Genomic DNA, 21334 nt, shown 5'->3' with positions numbered 1-21334 from the left:
CTCCTGTCAGTCCTGTGGGCTAAAATAACAAATGTCACAAAAACCTGGCAAAATAAAACATGTCAATGTCCTTGCTTTGGCTTAACAAGCCACAATTAGCACATACACAATGCTGTCTTGTATATGGGTCTTCCTCAGGGTTTAGCAGACGATGAATGCACACGATACATCACAAAACACATTTTAGACACCACATCATTTACAGTTCATATTACTGCAGATATTGTCATTTATTCTGCCGTTGGATCCTCACCCTTATCCTGTCTTTTTTTCCAGTCGAACCATTACACATTATTACTTTCTGACCATTGTGTTACACTTCATAGAAAAGTGGTGCATATTTCAGCGGCTTCACTCTAAAGCCAAGGCTCTGTACTATCCATCCATCCATCCATCCACCCAATGTGACTGCTATCACACCACTGACTCTACAGGTGTTCATCAGTTCATCTAGCCCATGAAAGCTTGTTTGTTTTTTGGCTCAGTGGGGAATGATGTTCCACCACGGGTAGCTTCTGGCTCACAAGTAATTGTCTGCACTCCATGGAAAGTGCACTGCGTGCAACTCCCTCGGCTGTCATGTGGGCATAATGTACCATGCCGTCCAAATTTCACTGATCAAAACAGAGATCGAGAAAAAGTATCCCTGATTGAAACCAAACGGGCGTGCTCTAATGGCCCAAATGTGACACAGCATTGTTTTCTCTAGGCCACAGCGTTTGTTTGTTTTGATCTTTCTGCTTGGGTCATCATTCGACCAGGGCTTTTGTGATCTCGTGTCACAAAGGGCAGTCAACAAACTCTGGAAGGCCCCAGGCACGCGGGCGTGAGCTCTGGTCATGGCCAGTGGAGGGGGGGGAGGTTTTCGGGCGCTATTTCGCCGGCAGCTAGTGTCGGCCATCGTTTAGTCTAGTATGAGACAGCCACGGGTGAGCACCCGAGTTTCACACACTAAAGGCGCTTGAAGGGGGACCGTGCCACTCCGGGGAGATACCACCAACCCAGGTCGAGCAGGGGGGAGAGAGACGGAACAGGGCCATGTTTAAGACCAGCTACCTGCGCGAGGTGCGCAAGGAGAAATACGAGCACTCCGATTACCGCGATGAGGATGCAGAGGGCGCGGAATCCTCCGCCGGAGCCTCAGCCATCCAGGGCTGGGAGAGCCTGCAGGTAGGGATCATTATGGGACCATATTATCTTGATTTTATTTTATTTATTAAAAAAAAAAAAAAAAAAAAAAAAACATACATTTGAAATAAGTTAACAACAGTAAAACATGCTGTTAATTTGGCAACATAAATAATACAACAATGGATACACAGAATGAAAAAGAAAAAGTAAATATTAGTAGAAAAAAGTATAATGGTGACATTTTCATGTTACGATTATTGTGCCTGAAAATAATTGCGGTTAACAGTAATTATCTGGATAATCAATACATCATTATGTTACGATTATTGTGCCTGAAAATCATTGCGGTTAACGGTAATTATCTGGATAATCCATACATAATTATGCTTAAAACTCTTAAATGTCATTATTGTATTGACCACTTGCAGCCCAGCATCCATTTTCTGTGGGGTACATTAAAGGAGAATTCCATACCAGAAGGCTTTCTTACCTTTATTTGTAGTTGTTACGTCCCCACCAAAGAGGTCCAGGTGTTATTTTGTGCAAAAGTGCATTATTGGCCATTTCCCCTAGCCCTCAATGGGGGTTGGGTTTTTGTGCTAATTCGCTTATTTCCATCGAAATAAGTAGTAAAGTGTGCCGCTTGGGATACTATTTACATTATGAAGGGAGGATATATTAAAAAATAATAGATTTTTGAGCGATGGAAATAAGCGAATTAGCACAACACCCCATAGCCCCATTCAATTAAATGCAATTCAATGAGGGCTTATGGTAGGGGAAATAGCCAATAATGCGCTTTTGCCAAAAATAACACCTGGACCTCTTAGGTGGGGACGTAACAACTACAAATAAAAGTAAGAAAGCCTTCTATTATGGAATTCTCCTTTAACTCCAAAAACATTTTTTTTTTAGAGAGAGAGAGAGAGAGAGAGAGAGAGAGAGAGAGAGAGAGAGAGTGCAGAGCCAACACAGTTCTAAATGGCCATGCACAATGACCACTATAAATATAAAATATAATAAAAACATCATAACAATTTGGTCCCCACTTCTTGCAGTGTTTTTCTGTCACTGTATCTTGCCCTTACCCTCGATGCCTAAACATTTTTGGCATTCTTTAAATTCAAATAGCCGATCTACAAGCTCACAAGGTGTCGATGTAGAACGCCTATTTTAATGTTAAGGTTGCGTCCACAGCACAACAATAAACTATGTAGAAGGGCAAGAACACGTTGGTAGAGGTTTGGGTTGTGTAGTTGCCTTAGCATGATGTAACTCCAAATGTGGACAAGAAATCTAAATAAATGCTCCATTGATTAGACATTCATCATTCAAATTATGTTCCTCAGTGACTTTTACTATTTTCTGTGAAACAGCTCTCAAAGTCACTCTTTTAGTTGCTCTTTTAGTTGATCAAACTGTTGTAGTTTTTATGTTTTATTCTTCGAAAAGGGTGTCTTATCAATCATCCATATCATATCGTCAGGTGGAAACCCCAATATACAGTATGTCCAAAACATTTCAGGATTCAAATAAAAAAATGGACCACTGCAATAGTCTAAAGTAAATTATTTACTATTTGAAGATTCAGATCTTCTTAATAAAAATAGCAAAAACAACAGGAAGTTGACATTTTGATTAAAATGAAAAGCAGGACTGGGTTTTGTTATATTGCCTGAATCAACTTTGTTTGTATTTGTTCATGTGCTAAAAGATTGACTTTGAGAGCTGGTTGATCATACAATGAAAGTCAATGAGGAGCATATTTTTAATGATGAATTTCTAATCAATGGAGCAATTATTTTAGATGTATTGTCCACCTTTGGAATTACATCATGGCAAGGTAACTACTGTACGCAACCCAAACCTCTACCAACGTGCTAATGCCCTTTAAGTGTATGATGATGATACATGATACATGATACATGAAACATGATCAGCTGCAATATGGGCTACTGGCATTCATTGAGCTTTTGGACAGGCTTGTCTTTCGGCTCGGCTTTAAAGTGTTTGGTAGAATTCGCAAGTAATAGCAATAGGTATTACTTGACAGGGATCGCGACGTGAACGCTTCTACCTTGATCCCAGCGTCACCATACGATGCAGCACTGCCTTGTCTGCCCTCTACTACCCAACCCGTGCAGCTTAAAAGATCTCGCAGAGTACAACAATAATGCAAAAGACTGTGTAAAGAAATGGGAAACTGTCATCTAACCACATGCTTCAAAGACACGAAAAGAAGAAGAAGAAGCTGCAATATGATTATTGTGAGCGGTTTTGTTTTTATTTATTTATAGGACTGGGAGTCGATTAAAAAAACATTATCACATTAATTAGAAGCTTTGTAATGAATTAATCTAAATTAATCGCATGTTTAATTGCATGTCAATATTTGACCTGAGAAGCTATTTATTTTTTAAATTATAACCGATTTCGATTTCCCATCCACTGGGCTAAGCAAAGCGGTCTGATCGGCCTCTTCTCCCATTGCGTGCACTGGGATTTGTAGTTTGTTGGTTGGTGCACCGGTACGATCGCTACGCCTGAAACTCGGTGAAAAACGTCGCGATTAAAATGCGTAATGTTTTTTAATCGCACTATTCTTCTATTAATTTATTATATTATATTAATCTATTAATCTTATATTCATTTAACAAAATTAATCAGTTAAAGTCCCAGCCCTATTTATTTATTTTCGCAATAAACGATAACGATTATCGTCCCCCATCCCTCCCCCCATCCCTCCCTATGCCCGCAGGAGCTCAACAGTCGCTTCGCCCGCTACATCAACAGGGCGCGCGTGCTGGAGCAGCGCAACGCCGTGTTCCGCAAGCAGCTGGAGACGCTGCAGCGCATGGAGGAGGCCAGCGGCCTGGAGGAGGCCTTCACAGAGCAGATCACCGGCAACCGCCAGCGCATCCGTGAGCTCAACACTGACCACGCCAAGCTGGAGCGCGAGCTGAAGGAGGCCTGCCGCATGCTGGACGAGTTCACCAGCAAGTAAGTTTATGAAGCTCCGTCCATTTGGTTCCATTTGTACACTCTCAGAGTTATGGAGGTCCTTGAAATAAAAAAAAGTTTGAGAACCACTGCACACTAAATGGAACAGAGCCATAACTAGAAAAAGTGACCATTCCAGGTCACGTTATTGTGGCCTCCTGGTGGCGCTTTAATAGCCCAATGTGAAGAGGGTGCCATTTCTTCTTACACTGTTGATGGCAATTGGATGATTTGAGGCATTTTGTTCCAAAAATGTGTTTTACAAAAATACACCTGTTGGTGGCACTATAACAGGCCAATGTGAAAAGGGTGGGATTTTTTCCTCAGCCTATTAGGAAAGTGTGTGAAAAATGTCACGTAAATTGCACGCTGCGTTCATGATTTTAGGCTTTTTTGTTCATAATGGGCCAATCCTGCAACTTTGGAAGCCAATGTTAGGATGGAATATGGGACATATCTGTCTTGAGCACATGACTGACATACTGTCTAATGATTTGCGGGATTTTTGGACAGAATCTGGAGGAGTAATATCAAAAAATGTGTTTTACAAAAGTTGGCCTCCTGGTGGCTATAAAAGGCAGATGTGAAAAATGCAGGTCAAAGGTTTTTTTCCTTGGCCTCTAGGGAGTGTGCATGCAACGTTTCACGCAGATCGGTGCAGTTATAGGTGAAAATGTGCCTCATGGTGGCGCTATAACAGGCCGTTCTGGAAAATTTGGGGCAGAGGTTCGTTGTTGGCATACAGGGAGTGTCTGTGCAAAGTTTGGCATCGACCGGATTATGATAACAGAGATTAGCTGGTACGGACGGACACGCCGACGGAGTGCAAAACATACTCTCCCCATGCCTTCGGCCTGGTGGAGACAACTGTGAAGGAAGTGGGGAAGCGGCCTGGAAGTAGGAAGAGTCATTCTTTGTGCATATAGCCCATTGGAATGACCTACCAAGCTCACTTCCTTCGATGTTTTTAAAGAATCTATCTTCATTCACCTTCTAACACCCTGTTCATGCTTCAAAATGTTTTTTGGCATTTTGTTTGTTGTGTATTGTAAGTGGTGACTGCAGCCAGGGACGTGCAGACTAGAGGGGTTTCAAACGCTTTTGTGTCACGGACTCGCAAATTGATATGTATGTGGCCGCTGGCGCTGACCCCCTGCTGAAAATCCTTCTATGAAAAGGATCCCCCCTGTAAGCTTGCAGATCTGCTATTTTTGAATAGTCAGCGTATACAATATGGAAAAAGGGGTTTCAAATGTATGAACAAATATTGCTGGGGGGCCCCTGGAACCCCCCCAAGGACGTCTGGGGGTCCCCGGACATTGAGCACCAATGGACTAGAGAATGTTAGAGTGGTAGGGGAGGGAATTTCTAGACCGAAAATAGCTGATCTATGTGTGCGACACCACACCAATCAAGCCTAAACTATTGGAGTTGTCATGTACGACATGATTTTCTACACAGAGGGCATAAAATGCTAATAAAATGCTGCATTCAAGTTCATGAGAGATTTCAGAAAAGGCAATTAATTCTAATGTTGAATGCTGCCTTCGGGTCTGGCATGGAAAGGACCGGGGACCATTTGCATTTCTTCCTCTATTAAATGCTGTTTATTGTTTATCCCCATTAGTCTCTGCCTCAGCACAGCAGTGAGCATTCATCATGGGGTAACACAGTAGCCTACAATAAAGTAATTACAGTGCAATCCCAAAATTGACAAACAAAAATAAAATAGCAATTAAAGAGACAATACAATATACACATTCACATTCATACCAAAGACAACAACAACAATTATCATAAATTACAAGAAAATGAAGAATTAAGATGACATTAAATGACAGAATCATGAAGCAGCAAAGCAATAAAATGCATTTAAACAATCTCTTAATGCATCTCTTCTCAGTGTGTTCACAGCACGTGCTGTGAACACAGCCCCCCTTGAGCCCCCGCTGAGCCCCCGCCCTTAATACCTTAAAACTTTTAAGGTATTAAGGGTGCACATTATTATGAGTGCACAACACATGCCTGCATGTGTAACTACATTTCTTGCAGGTTGCTTGCAGTGGTGGACAAGTAACCAATTACAGTACTCATGTAAATGGCATGTAAAACCACTCCTTTTTGACATTCAAGTATGTCAATTATATAACCTTAGTTTAGTCATATAATAAGAACGCCCCTCCCCTTTGTTGCCTTGAACCGGAGAATCGATTTCTTGGGGTGGTGAGATCAGCCCCCTAGGCTTCACTAATAGAATGGGGAATTGACCTCCGGCTGAAACAACTGAAGCACGTCTTGAATATAAACGTAATACTTGTTACAACTTACAAGTACTATGTCTTGTGAAACTGAATACTGTATATAAGTCTGAATGACCATAACAGGTTATTTTGTATCCAACCAAATGGGTCCATGGTGGTCCTTGAGACGACACTTGAGAACCAGTAGTAGTAGTGGACTCCTACTACCGCCACGGACAAGACAATTAAAGTCTTTGCCACGGACACATTTCTGTCCGTGTACGGACATCTTGATGACCTGACTGGTTGCGATGTATTATACAGTATATGTATTATATGATGAGGAGTTGAAATCTGAAATCTGGAACATATTTTGATGAAGTTAGTTTTAGTTGAAAGAAATCTGCATGGTAGAGTACAGTTATACATTTATAATACGTATATATCTATAGTTATACTGACTGCAGTGGGGGTAGCCTGGCCTGGCTAATAAGCCAGACGCGAATCAGCCGAAAATGTCCCTGGCACAAAATATTTTCAGATGTGGGTCATGCAGCCAAATACATATCAATGTGGGCATGGGGGTCCTTGACATGAAAATGTTTGAAAACCACAGATACAGCTATCGTGGAATAGACCTGCATTTAACCACTGTAAAATTACTGTATAGCACTGATGGGGGCGCTTGATGCAACAATAATAGGGTCTTGATGCAACAAGACCGGGGTCTTGACGCAACTATAGCCTAACAAGGGGGCCGTGCTGGGGTGGGACGTCTGGTCAGAAACAATCACGCCTACAGGAGATGCTAAGAATGAGTCACGATGGAAAGTGTTCATGTGAATCCACATGAATGCTGAATGGAAATTTACACTATCTATGCTTCCAGTAATGAGAAAGTGGGTAGCCAGTGAGGTGCTTGTTACGGCAGGGCTCTACTCTAATCTGTGGTACTCTGTGTTTCAGATACAGAAATGAATGTGAGTATCAGGAACATCTGAGAGGAACCCTGGATCAGCTCAACAAGGTATGGACGTCAACTTATTGTGAGATCAACATTCAATACTTTATTGCCATGTCAACAGAGTTGATTGAAGTTTGTTTCAGTGCTCTAAAAACAGACACATATTCACATCACATATTCAGACAGTAGAATAAGATACAAAAGTACAAACATCATATCCACATTAGAGAAAAAGAGGAACTAACCAGGTGCTCAACGGAGATAGCAAAACGTGATGATAAAAAGGTGCTCACACAGATCAAAAACGGGATCAAGAGAGAGAGAGATAAAAAGAGAGAGGATCCGGGCACTCAAAGTTAAAAAGAATGCTTCGCTGATGAAGACCGTGTTAGTCAGTGTTGGCAGTTGCCTTTTTAATTCAATAAAGGCTTTCTTCGTTTTTAACTTTGAGCGCCCGGATCCTCTCTCTTTTTATCATATCCACAGCACTGTCAACTCACTGATAGAAATGCCGTCAGATCCACAGCACTGTGGATCTAACGATTATTTCAAGTGTTCGCTTTGAATTCGTTTTTCATTGTTTCTTTTAACCCTAGTCGTGTCCTCTGGGCAACATTCAGGTCTCAGGCTTGAGCGTTAATTGGCAAACTGTAATTAAATAGGTAGTTCAGAGGAAGCAATCTGATCGGTTGAAGTAGCTCTCTACCCGTGCTTCAAACGAGCATGATGGGACGCCTAATCAAAACGTTAAAAAATCACATTTGTGTGAAGTGAGGGGCGCTCTTATCATCATACGTCATCATACATCACATTCTGTGCTCAGCCAATCAAATCATCACAAAAGTCATTCCGGCCAATCACTTTTGGCGTCTTCACTTTTCTGCCCTCTCATTTATCTTCAATATGTACTTTGCTCAGTTCACACAAACCTGGAAAGCTGGGCAGAGGGGCTATAGCGCCCCTCAAAAACAGCTGTGCTGGGCAGTTCCCGCAGGCAGTGGCTACTAGCTAAGCTAGGCATTTGCATTGGACATTTTCGGTCATAGTGGCTACATCTGTCATTAAAATATATATATTCTTTTTTTCTTAATGAATATCTTAGTTATAATGAAATTGAGTTTACATGCTTTTTCTAAGGGTAACTGTTGTGTTGTATAATCGCAATATTACACAAGAGGGTGTGCGTTACTGTCATAATATTGCTTGATTATCTGTATCGCTGACGGCGACGCCTAGGTTGCAGGCAGCTTTGGTGTGTTGCTAATTTTGAGGAAGCCAGCTTGTGTGGAAACAATCTTTCACCTATTATATGGTCGAATTAAACTTTACGTGACAAAGGGGGCAGGAAGTTTACAATAGCTAGTTGAAAAGGTGAATCAATATTCGGGAGCTGTAGGGGATAGGAGATAGCATGATGTGTATCAGTCGGGGAGTACTTTCTTAGAAATCGCAGACATTATATTATTATCATGTATATGTCAATATACATAATAACTTGCTAAAACCAATAACTCACTCAAGGCCATGGTATATAGTAACAGTGAAGAAAAGCAAAGGCCTTTTGTAATGCTCCACGTATTTTATTCACAATCACAGCAGGCAGGACATACAACGTTTCGACCGGTATTGGTCTCTTTCGTTTTCTATGGAAAAACGATTCGATGGGAACTGTGCACAAAAACAACCCATTTCACTCACTCTTTAAATAAATCTGTGATGTGACAATAAAGCTGATTCTGATTCTCTCTCTTCCCTTCCTCTCTCTCTCTCTCCCTCCCTCTCTCTCTGGCAGGAGGCTGACAACGCTCTGCTCAGAAACCTGGAGTGTCAGATCGAGTCTCAGTTCCTGCAGGATGACGTCAACGGCACCAAAGACAGACACAAGAAGGTCAGGGATGTGTTCATCATAAAACACACTGTACCGACGTAGTGAAGCATGGCAGCCCGGGGTCAATATATTGTGTCACACAAGGTTCCATACAAATCAGAAGCAAAGATTTGAGTTACAAATGTTGTATATGTTTGTAAATGTATATATTCAATGATTTGTCACACATATTCCCATTTTTTCTAAAATAGACAAGACAAGATCATAGTGTGGCAGTGCACGAAGTGATGTGCTATGAACTCTATTCTTTTATTTTTGAATAGCCAAAGTATACTTTTTAGTTAAAATCTAAAGTGACACGGATGCTTTCCCGGTCTGTAAATCAGTGCAATATGTTCACATCAGGGTCCCCCAGGCTAGGGAAGGTGTGTAATGTTTTCGTCGACTCCCACTGCCGTCACTGAATAATGTGATTGTCCTGTCCGACGTGTCCGTCCCCCTCCACAAGAACCTTGTCACTGAATGATGTGATTGTCCTGTCCCCCTCCACAAGAACCTTGCAGAGATCCAGACCTACGTGAACATCCTGCACCAGATCAACCAGACCATGCCGCTGCTCCCCAACTCGTCTGTGGGCATCTCCGATGTAAGATCACGCACGCGCACGCCACACACTCACGCATGCACACATTACTAAACTCGTGAGGACCTCAACCTTTTAGGACAGCATTGGAAATAGCCGAACAACAGCCGGGACAAATGCAGATCTACAAGTTCCAAAACGCGTCTAGTATAAAATAGCGAAAACACCTAACCCCCTGAACCTAACCTCTAAATGCCTGATCCTAACCCTCCCTAACCTCAAGCTGAATCTCTTTGTCTTGTGAGGACCAGGAAAATGGTCCTTCTCACAATGTCTATTTCTGAAAATAATTCAACTATACTTGTGGACACATTTGGTCCTCACAAGTATAGTAATACAAGTGTGCACGCACACACACCTTGGACTATTCTGTAGGTCAAGAGTTGTCAGAACAATTTGTGTCCTCTGATAAAAAACAACCCACACCTGCTCCATGGTCCGAAGCATCTCATCCCTCGCTTCAAAGATCACAACAATAAAATAATGTCCCGACAAAACGACTGTAGGCCAGTGACACCTGAAGAAAGTTTTAACATTTAGTACACTTAATGAGATATCCCGACAAGATTACTTATCGACCCCCTCAGTCACTGGATGACTGATGTCCGCACTTCTACCTTCTCACACCGGAACACTGTATCTTTCTCCAGCCTAACAGCTGTTTCGTCCGTGTTTGTTTGTGTGTTTGTGTGTGTGTGTGTGTGTGTGTGTGTGTGTGTGTGTGTGTGTACGTGTGTACGTGTGTACGTGTGTGCGTGCGTGCGTGCGTGCGTGCGTACTGACCATATAGCGGAGCCTAACTCATAATCTTCATGATTTTACACATGAAAATGATAAAAATTAAGCTCACCCATTTGATTCCCATTGCTAGACGTCCTCCAAACACAGCTGCTACTGATTACAGAAATCCTCTGTTTTTGATCCAATTCAAGATGACATCCAGACACTGTATTACTCGTTTTCAACTTAATCATCACGCTAAAATATGTATATAGGTTGTGTACAGGTTTAAAATAATCCCCTGGCTTCTCTGCCGCCTCTCTGTCACTTTGTAAACAAACCACTCTGCATACGCGTGGACCTACGGGCCCATAGCCTGGAGGGATGCGACGCTCTGATTGGTTCAGAAACTTAGATCCTGCCGTCTGAGGCTGAAACTAAAATGCCCAAAATAGCCATTTCACTACACCTTTAAAAAATGACATAATCAGCCCCGATTTCCGATCACATGATCCGATTGGGACAACCCTAGAATGTATGTATTATTTTTCAATGTAGCACAAATTTGGCTTCAAATATAATGTGCGTAACAAATACAATGTATTATTATTATTATGAAGGAACAGGAGAAGCAGCTGGCCCAGAGGAGACTGCCGGGGCTGCAGAGTCAGCTGGAGGAGTACAAGACCGCCCTCTGTCAGCTGCAAGGGCAGAAGCAACGTCTGCAGAACGAGGTGGGTGCTGTCTGGTGATGAGGATTCTCAAATGGTTTACCCAAGTAGAAGTACCAATACTGTACATACTGCAACAATAGAAAGACTCTTAGTCTTGTTATAAGGGAAAGCCCGGAATTCAACATGTACTTGAGTAAAAGGGCAAAAGTATTGGCATCAAAATGCACTTAAAGTACCTAAAGTAAAAGTAGCCTATACTCATCATGCAGAAATGGCCCATTTCAAGTTTTGGAATGTAGGCCTATAAAAGAATCTTTTGAAAATAGCAGATCAATGGCACGTATCTGTACAAAAATATAAATGTATTGTATTGTATTTGTATTTTTTGATACTTACATTTTCACATTTCAAAGACAAATAGTGCACTTTCGACTCCACTATACCTTCCTAGGAAGGGAACAAGTATACAATTTTGACCACTTAAGCTCCATTTTACGCCATGGGATTGCAGATCTGCTATTTTTGCTAGTATCAATTGATACATACTGTATATCTTTTAGATCTTGAGCTGAAAAGTTTGGGAACTTTAAATCCCGGGTTCCCATGTAGCTAAATGATTGGTAGTTAGGAACCAAAATGGACCCTTATAGGTCTGTAATGCAGTGTGTGTAAAAATTTATAGATTTTTACACAAACATTAACACTGAGGGTCCCAATCGGTGTAGAAATCCAGCATGCCAGACTGGTTCGAGCTGATAGAAAGGCAACAGTAACTGAAACCCACCACTCGTAACCAGAGCCGGACTTACCGTTGGGCTAGGGTGGGCTGAAGCCCGCCCCCCCCCCCCCCCCCCCCCCCCTTTAAAATTGTAAAGTGAAATCCAAATTTCGATTCAATGCCGCGCGCCCCAAGGGGGGCCCTCAAATTTGCTCCAGCCCGGGGGCCCTCAGCAAGGTAAATCCGGCTCTGCTCGTAACACTACACCAGGTGCCACTGGTGTCGGCTAAGAACAGGAAACAGAGGATAGACAATAAATAGTCTAATAGTAATAAATTAAAGTGGCTGATGAGTGTACATCCCGTGAATGATTCGTGGCACAGTGGTGCCACCAGATGGCAGCCACAGCATTCTCATGACTCACAGCACATACTGTATAGGGAAACTAAACTTGGAACATTAACCTTAAACAAAGGGCAGTTTCCAGGGGAAGTGCACCTGCTTTTTTATTTCTTTTTCTTATATAGTATAGTTTGTCTTTCTTTCTTTTTCTTTCTTTTTGAGGCAGTAAGGTCTTAAAAGTCCTTAAAAAAAGTCCCCCCAAAAAGGGTCCCGACCACAGGTTGAGAACCACTGCTCAAATTGATGTAGTGCACATGTACCGTAAGACAAATAGACAATACAGTGACGTAATCATAATGCATTCCCTAAGATGACGTGTTTTTTTATGACGTGGGACATTTGTTTTGTCTTCCTACAGGTTTTCACTAAAGACATACCTCAGCTGTCTGCCCAAATCTGGCTGTGCACTCTGCTCATGCTCGCTGTCATGTATTGTTTCTCTGCCTGCATTCCCTAGTATAGCTACACTACGCTTATCTGTGTGAATATATACAGTGGTGGAAAATGTATTAGGTTTTACTTCAGTAAAAGTACCAATACTTGCAATATAGAAATAAATGTTCTAGGCCTCACTCAGACCTTTAGAACAGATTGATGCATGCTTGCTGTATACAAAGGGTGTGACACAGCTTGCCCCAATGCATTTCCAGTGAAAAAGGTAGTTGACAAACATGTTTCCCCACAGTTTTAGTCATCAAAATTAACACTGCCTGACAGACATATTTTTGTTACTTGTATCTTCGCCACAATGTTAAGAATTACATTTAGATGCTATACCAGTGGCGGAAGGTTCCTATAACGGCAGTGGGTGCCCCCCGCCCCAAATGGCCCAAATGTATATAGGGCTAATCAATAGGCTACAAAGTAACTAGTAACTAAAGTTTTCAAATGCATGTATTGGAGTAAAAAGTACAATGTTTCGATCCAAAATATAGTGGAGTAGAAGTACAAAATTGTACATTTAATTACTTAAGTAAATGTACTTAGTTACTTTTCACCACTGTTTATATATATATATGATACATTTTGTCTTATAGCTGCACCTACACTAAAGCATTAGCCACTTTATTAAAGGCTTTTGAACTTTTCCACAAGAGTGCCTTGGTCTCATCCTTTTTACATCAATTCTGTCACCCAGTTGTACCAAAGAGCACCTTGTTGGAGATTTCTACTCCAGCCAAACAGATGCACCCCATTCTCTATTTTTTCTACAAAGTATGCTATAACGGCTATGTGCGTGACATCATCATCATACCCGGAAGTTATGCGGGAACGCCTACTGAGTGGCAAAATAAAACTATTTTCTGGCCTTGACTGCCCATACATCCAAACCGAAAAGGCCTGTCTGATTGTATTAAACAATGTTAAAGTCACCATATCGCAGTGAGAACGGAAAGCTTGAATTATCCTATTTTATCTGCAAAGTTTTTTGTTGAATTAAAAACCCACCATAGACATGATGTCATGAGTGCAAGTGATTATTTTTGTGTTTCTGAGTTTGGAAGCACTGCTGCCTCCTGCATCATGTATAATTTAGAGACAGGTGGTGGTACGCATAGACATATATACATAGACGCCTCATTTGCCGCTGCAGTTCATTGGAGCGACGTGTATCCCAATGAAGGCGGAAGTGCAGTGCTGAAGGCTTTTCTTTTTTTTAAACAAATCTTTATAACAGTCATGACAATATACATTACAAAACAAGACAAACAAACAAACACAAACAACAAAGTTATTAACAATACAACATCAGAGCCAGGGGGGATTAGATTACTAACAGAAAACATTAAAAGAGTGAACACAAAGCAACAGTTCTCCGCAGCTTTCTTATTTAGAAGTGCTGAAGGCATTTGCTGAAAGCGACTGCGTCGCTGCCCGAGTGACGTCACTCATGTGAATCCTCCATGTCTCTCGCTGTCACTCAAGTGACTACTGGCCAATCACAGCGCGTCTTTTCCGGGACTTATGTTACGCACGCGGAAGCTTGACAAGCTTCCGCTTTGCTTCCGCTATTTGTCGCAAGGAATGTCGGGAAAATAGTGCCTTCAATTTTGACACACGCCTCAGAGCCGGAAGGGGCGTCTATGTATATATGTCTATGGTGGTACGCAGGACCGCTGAGTGATTTCCAACGAGCGCTTCCAAAATTAAATGTTTTGCCACTCAGTGTAGATGCGGGGGGGTGTGGGGGGGGTGACCCATGTGCACACTGACTCTCCATTCTCTTCCACAGACCACAGGGATGGAGCAGACCATCAAGAGCACGCAGGGCGGCTACGACAACGAGATCCAGGGGTACACCGAGCAGATCGAGTCGCTGCGCCGGGAGATCGAGGAGGCCGAGCGGACGCTGGAGAGGATCACTAACGAGTGCAGACACCTGGCCATGTACCAGACCTCCCTGGAGAACGAGCTGGACAGGTGAGGCTATAGCAACTACCCGAGATAGCAGCAGTGATGTTTTTGATTTAGTTTTAGTCATATTTTTGTCATCTGAAAAAGTTTTAGTTTCAGTCTAGTTTTAGTTGAATATAATACGCTTTCGATTCAATTTCAACTTATGGTTAGTTTCGTCGGCTAGAAAGTATCGTGACAGGCCTTGACGGTGTCCTAATGGCTGATTGTACACTTGGTTGTGTGCTGAAAATAGCTGATCTACAAGCTCACAGTAGCTTGGCTATTTTATGAGCGAAACACCTGAGCACAACCAAACATAAGATTACTTCTACTGGATCTCTTCTACACTAGTCTCTCCTTAACATTTTAGTCTAGTTTTTAATTTGTTGATGAAATTGTCTTGATAATTTGTTGATAATTATGTCTTAGTCATCATAGCGTTTTTATTTAGTTTTGATCAGTGAAAAAGGTAGTTGACAAACATGTTTCCCCACAGTTTGTCATCAAAATTAACACTGCCTGGCAGTGGCAGACATGTTTTTGTTACTTGTATCTTCGCCCACAATGTTAAGAATTAAATGTAGATGCTATACTGTAGCTGTTAGACGTTTAGATATACTGAGGCACCACACTGTCTCTCTGCATTCTATGTAGGCTACCGTATGTGATTATCATGCTTATTGTAAGTCGTGTGTTGTGGATAACTTCTAAATTGTAAATTTCAGGTACAAGAGGATCATCGAGAACGAGGACAACAGGTAGGCCTACACACACACACACACACACACACACACACACACACACACACACACACACACACACACACACACACACACACACACACACACACACACACACACACACACACACACACACACACACACACACACACACACACACACACACACACACTCTCGAATGTTATCCCATACTCACCAGTAGGTTACTTATCAAGACCATGAAATGGAGCAAGGAATACAAGCATGAGAGCATAATATTGAGCCATACTTACTGTTTTACTTACTTTAAACAGAGGGTAATATCTATGTCTGAGATTGATTTAAGTGTTTGACTTCTAAGACAGTTAATACTGGAAATACATAAATAAATGTGGACTAGTCTAAAATACAGCGGCTTAAAAAAGAATCAGACCAGTCTGAAGCGAGTGGTGCAACAGCACCTATTGGTAACATCGGGACATAGGTTAGGAGTTAGGACATAGGTTGGGACATAGGGACATTGCTGGTTGTAGCAGTGGTTGCACCACTCAAAACAAAATTCATCCCTGTCAGTGACTACAGTCAGACACACAGTTTTTAAAAATGAAAACTCTGCACTGCATCATCCACAGGATGGCGCTGCTTGACATTATATATAATCTTTTGACATCAGCACTGCCATTATGGTTGCAGGAAGAGTGGGCAATTGAATTAAACAAGAAATTGCCAATTAAATTGACAATGTATTTAAAAAATCTCAATAGAGGTATCTAAGTAATGTAAAGTATTGATCATTTGAAATTGCACAGTGCATCATTATCAGACCAAAATGTACCCTTCAACTTCTTGTTTAAATGCCCACAACGACTGGCTTTCCACAGATTTTGTAGCAATTTATAGCAATGGTGGAAAGAAATATTAGGCTGTTCATGTTCATGCAAGTTCAAATCAATTATACTTTACATTACTTCAAAACATTTTCCTTTTGTCAGGAACTGGTGTTAGAACCCAAGTGCAGGAACTCAAACAAAGGCAGGAGAAGAAGATCATATAAACGTGACTTTACTTGGTAAATGACATAGAATAACAGAATTATATAGGCCTACATGTACACCGACCATAGAAGCAGACACTAACTTAAGATCCAGCACTGAGCAAACACAAGGACAGGGTAATAGTCACTGGAGCTCATCACCCAGCAGGCTCAGAGGAGCAAGACATGGGAGAGGCAGAGGAAAATCATCGGCAAACAGGGAGGCGGCCGTGACCATGACAGGTTTTAAGGCCTTTTCTGACTCGCCTAGTAATTTATTTTCAATGAAAGTCATGTGCTTATTTTGGACGCACGGAGAAGTGGCGGGGCGATGTCATGGGCGTGGTCCTTGAAATTGTCGTGCGCACGTGCTCGTTTCGTGCACACGCCCCACGGGTGACTACACCTGGATTGTGGCGACCTTTTGTTTTTTCAACGCCTGCGTCACTCGCTCTCTGTCTGAAAGAACCTTTAGTGGCAAAAAATGTTAACAGATGAACTTGGGTTCCACCACCAGATAGAAAGTCACCTGTAAGTATATGCTGTCCTTCTGTTCTTGAAAGGTAAGCCTCTTTTTATAATGTATTCTCCCTCTCCTCGCAGGTTGAATTCAGCGATAATTGGAACTCCCATCACCCTGTTCACCACCAATTACCGCTACACTCACACACCCACTGTCACAAGCAGGGGAAGAGGTGAGACATCACACAGCTGCTTCACATTTATAATCTCTGCACACACGCACGCACGCACGCACGCACGCACGCAGTGGTGAAAAAAAAGTTCTTCACATTCTTTACTTTAAAAGTAGCAATACTGCAATGTAAGAATACTCTGTTACAAATAGAAGTCCAGAATTAAAAATGTACTTTCCTAAAAGTACCAAAGTATAGGTGTCAAAATGTACTCATTATGCAGAATATCCCGTTTCCAAGTTTTCAAATCCATAAAATGTTAATGCTACAAGATCACAATGAGTCGCATCGTGACTCATTGTAATTGAGTTACAATTGCCCATCATTTGCCTCCCTTGCCGCCGCCTATAGAATCGCCAATGACTATGAGTAAAACAAAATCTAAACTTGCTTGTCAAAATGAACGGTTTGCGTTCCCAGACATCACCCAGCAGGCCATCCAGGACATCACCAGCATCAAGCCTCGCCAGAAGATCCTGGCCAAGAAGGTCCACCAGAAGAAGAAGGAGCTCAGCCCCAGGGACGTGCTGGACAGCAGCCATGAGGACAGAGGAGCAGGAGGAGGCGAGGGCGACGGGGAGAGTGTGAGCAGAACCGAGCACAGATCCCTTGGAGCCCTGTCCCCCCAGGTAGGAATGGGACTGTTAACCATCGAGTATTCAATCAATCAATCAATCAGTCAGTCAGTCAGTCAGTCAGTCAGTCAGTCAGTCAGTCAGTCAATCTAAATAGAAAACTAACACAATAACAAAAAACTAAATTGGGGTTAAAATACTAAAAAACTATAATATAAAAAAAGGATAATATTAACAATTAGGGGGAAAGAAGTCAAAACTAACTAAAACTAACCTATAGTGAAAAATCCCAAACTATTATAACCTTTATTCCTCACAGGACGTGCCCGACGGTGCTCAGATCAGCAAGGCCTTCGACACGCTGTGCAACATCGTGCGGGACCGCATGCGCAAGTACAAGAACAAGCCCGAGCCCATCGCCGACTTCTACACCAAGGGCCGCTATGTCCTGGTGACAGGCGACAGCAGCTTCCTGCACCCGTGCTTCTACACCTCCACGCCATCCGCGGGCCACATCTACGTCACCATCTGCAACGGCGGCATGATGCCACCCTATGACCCGTACGGGTTCGACACGCCCACCCCTCCACCCCAGCCCATGCCCATGCCCGTGCCCATGCCGGAGCCCATGCCCGCGCCCATGCCGGATCCCATGCCCGCACCCATGCCCGCGCCCATGCCCGCGCCCATGCCCGCGCCCATGCCGGACCCCAACCCCGGAGGTGGGGGAGGAAAGAAGGGAGGCAAAGGAAAGGACCCTGCAGGCGGTGGAGGAGGTAAAGGTAAAGGTATGTAAGGTATGTAAATGGGAGTTTTTCATGTTGCTATAATTATGTGAAACAGTTCAGGAAGCTGCAGGACTGCAGTTTGTCACGATTCAATCTTCATTCTTTATTGTAGATGTCATCACAGCATAGAGACAGAGTTGTCCCCCCACATATTTATATTAGCAGAAGTACACAGGTGGTCAATCCTTACATGGGCTTAATTCTATAGCTGACTCGCACACAGTCGACATGTTTGAAATAGGTTTGCGTGAGTCGGCTGTCGGTAAGGAGTTTGTCAGGGAAGAACAGGTGATGATCAGCTCCCTTGCAGAGGGTGACATCTATCTAATAATTAACGCATTCAATTATTCAATACCACAATGATTGTTATGATTATTTCCCCACCACAGGTAAAAACGGAGATCCCACCCCATCGAAACCTAAAGATCCCAGCCCCGGCCCGAGTCCTTCTTGTCCCCCTGCGGGCCCCAGCAGGGACGACAGCGGTGGAGAGCCCTCCCCCTGCCATCCCGCCAGAGGACACAGGGACAAGGACTGTTTCTATGAGAAGGTGGAGGTGCACGAGCACGTGGAGAAGATCTCCAAGGACCGCAGGGTCAAGGGTTACGAGGAGACCGCCATGGTGGTGGAGACCATGATCGAGAAGACCAGCAAAAAATAAGCCCTGAACGACGATCGGAACCCCTCCCCAAACCCCCTCAACCCCACCCCTGGTCTGGCTCCACTGACCACAATAGTTAGTAAACCAGTGCTTCTCAAACAAGGACCCCCAATTTGCTATATATAAGGCCACGGACCCCCATAACTCTGAAAGTGTACCAATGCGGAAATGTCTCACTAACTTTGGACCAATCACAGTAACCAAATGGACCCGTATAAGGGTCCATTCCGTTCCTAACTAGCGACCATTTTAGCTGGGGGACCCCCTCAAGGACCCTTGGAGCCCCACTTTGAGAACCACTGCAGTGCACACAAGCACACTGACATGCTGCTGTTAGGTGATGATCAGCCGGGTCTGCGACGGAGATCAGATCAGCCAACGCTTATTATTAACGACCAAAACGCACATTCCTACTCTGTTTTTTCCAGCGCGCCTTTTTTGCTTGCACTTCACCGGACTTCACATCCGGGATTCTGTTTATTTTATTTATTTTTTATTTTCAAGGCGGTTTCCTGCCCTCAAGTACTACTCACGCTCATGCCATAGGACCTTTACTGTCTGGAAACCTGGAAGATAATGAAGCTACATGCCATGATTAAATGCTACAAACTATAAAAATTCTATAAAAAGAAAAAAAGAAAAGTTGTGCCACCCTTCCAACTCTGCCTTGGATGCCACTGCCAGCCCCTTCACACAGTTTTGCTGTGTTATCAATTTGCCTTGAAATAGTATTGATCAATAAAGCAATAAAAAAAAGATAAAAAATCTGGTGATGCCTCAGTTTGTTCTGCTTCATCATCACATACAATATGGCTTTCTTTTTCTTTTATCCCACGATCTTTGTAACCCATTTGTTTCACCCAGTATCAATTGTCTAATGTAATCCTGGGCGCTACACTCCTTCTGCCAACCCGGAGAGAGCAACATACTGACCTCATGTTTCCTCCAATGCATGAGGAGTCCAAGCCGCTTCTTTTCACCTGACAGGGGGGCGTTTCCCCAGTTGGACGTAGCGCGTGGGAGAACATGCAAACTCCACACAGAAATGCCCTTTTGCTAACCCCACCTAGGGTATGGGCACTGATGACGCGGAGGAGAGAACACGCCGCTATAGCGCCCACAGCGGGAATCAAACCCAGGACCTTCTAGCTGTGAGGTGACAGCGCTACAGACTACGCCACTGTGCCCCACAACAATATTGCTTTTCATACAGCATTTATCACCTTGCGGTTCCCACCCCATGTTATTCATTATAGCTATAAAATCGAAAATTACACAGATGCTTTAACCTGCTTCAACCCTTATAGTAATTTCCCCTGGCTCTTGGACAGGTCAGTCTGCATGACGCAGGGTGCGTCATGCCCCCCCCCCCCCCCCCCCCCCCCCCCCCCGGGTGAAGAGGTGTTATGTGGAGTGCTGCGACAGACAGGCAGGCTGAGTACTCATCCATCCTTCATCAGGTGTGTGTTGTGACCTGAAGGGCCTCACTCTCTCTGTCGTCTGCACTCTGAGTAATCCACTCTCCTGTCCAGGGAGGAAGGAGGGAAGAGGAGGAGGAGGAGGAGGAGGATGCACAGAGCCGTTTCGACGGAGGAGTGAAAAACATGACAGATAAGGGGGTAGCGTGGCAGACGTTACTGGAGGAGATAGGGGATTAGGGGAAGCCATATAAAACATGTTTTCACTATATAAAACCAGCTAAAAACATTAAAGGTAGTATAACAATTTGCAATTTAGGCATCTAGCAGATGCTCTTAATCCAGAACAATTTACAGTAAGAACAGTTCTTACAGTAAGAACACATCAAACATCAAATGCACAGAAATAGTTAGCCGCAATTTGCAACTCTAGATTTTTTTACAATGGGATGAATCTAGAGTTGCAATACCCTCCATTGACTTCCCACTCATCATTTTGCGTTTGCGATCTGCTTGTCTTAAACGACGTTAAACTCACCAACATTGCAGCTGTAGTCCAAGCTTGAATTATTCTCTTTCAATCTGCAAAGCTTGTTTTTCATAAAAATCCCCCGTAGACATGTTATGAGCTACTTTCTGTCAAGAAATTCTGTGCAAGTGATTATTTTTCTAAGTGCTGGAGTTTGGAAGCGCTCGTCGTAAGTCACTGAACGTCCCTGCATGCATCT

The 21334-nt window shown here is 43.1% G+C and overlaps 1 protein-coding gene across 1 annotated transcript; it reads left to right on the top strand.

Annotated features, from left to right (window-relative positions):
- Positions 1-1038: 1038 nt before the first annotated feature.
- bfsp1 (beaded filament structural protein 1) lies at positions 1039-19891 on the top strand (the record flags this gene model as incomplete). The annotated part of the gene is made up of 12 exons (XM_079513262.1): positions 1039-1170; positions 3890-4131; positions 7338-7398; positions 9128-9223; positions 9717-9809; positions 11147-11260; positions 14554-14741; positions 15443-15475; positions 17073-17164; positions 17585-17793; positions 18059-18527; positions 18917-19891. 12 exons carry the CDS (start codon positions 1039-1041, stop codon positions 19186-19188), a joined length of 2001 nt encoding a protein of 666 aa, XP_079369388.1. The 3' UTR covers positions 19189-19891.
- Between the last annotated feature and the right edge of the window lie 1443 nt (positions 19892-21334).

This window comes from Electrona antarctica (assembly GCF_951216825.1).
Source record: "Electrona antarctica genome assembly, chromosome: 10".
Lineage (NCBI taxonomy): Eukaryota > Metazoa > Chordata > Actinopteri > Myctophiformes > Myctophidae > Electrona > Electrona antarctica.
Note: the sequence above shows the minus strand (reverse complement) of the source record. Positions and strands in the feature narration are given on the sequence as shown.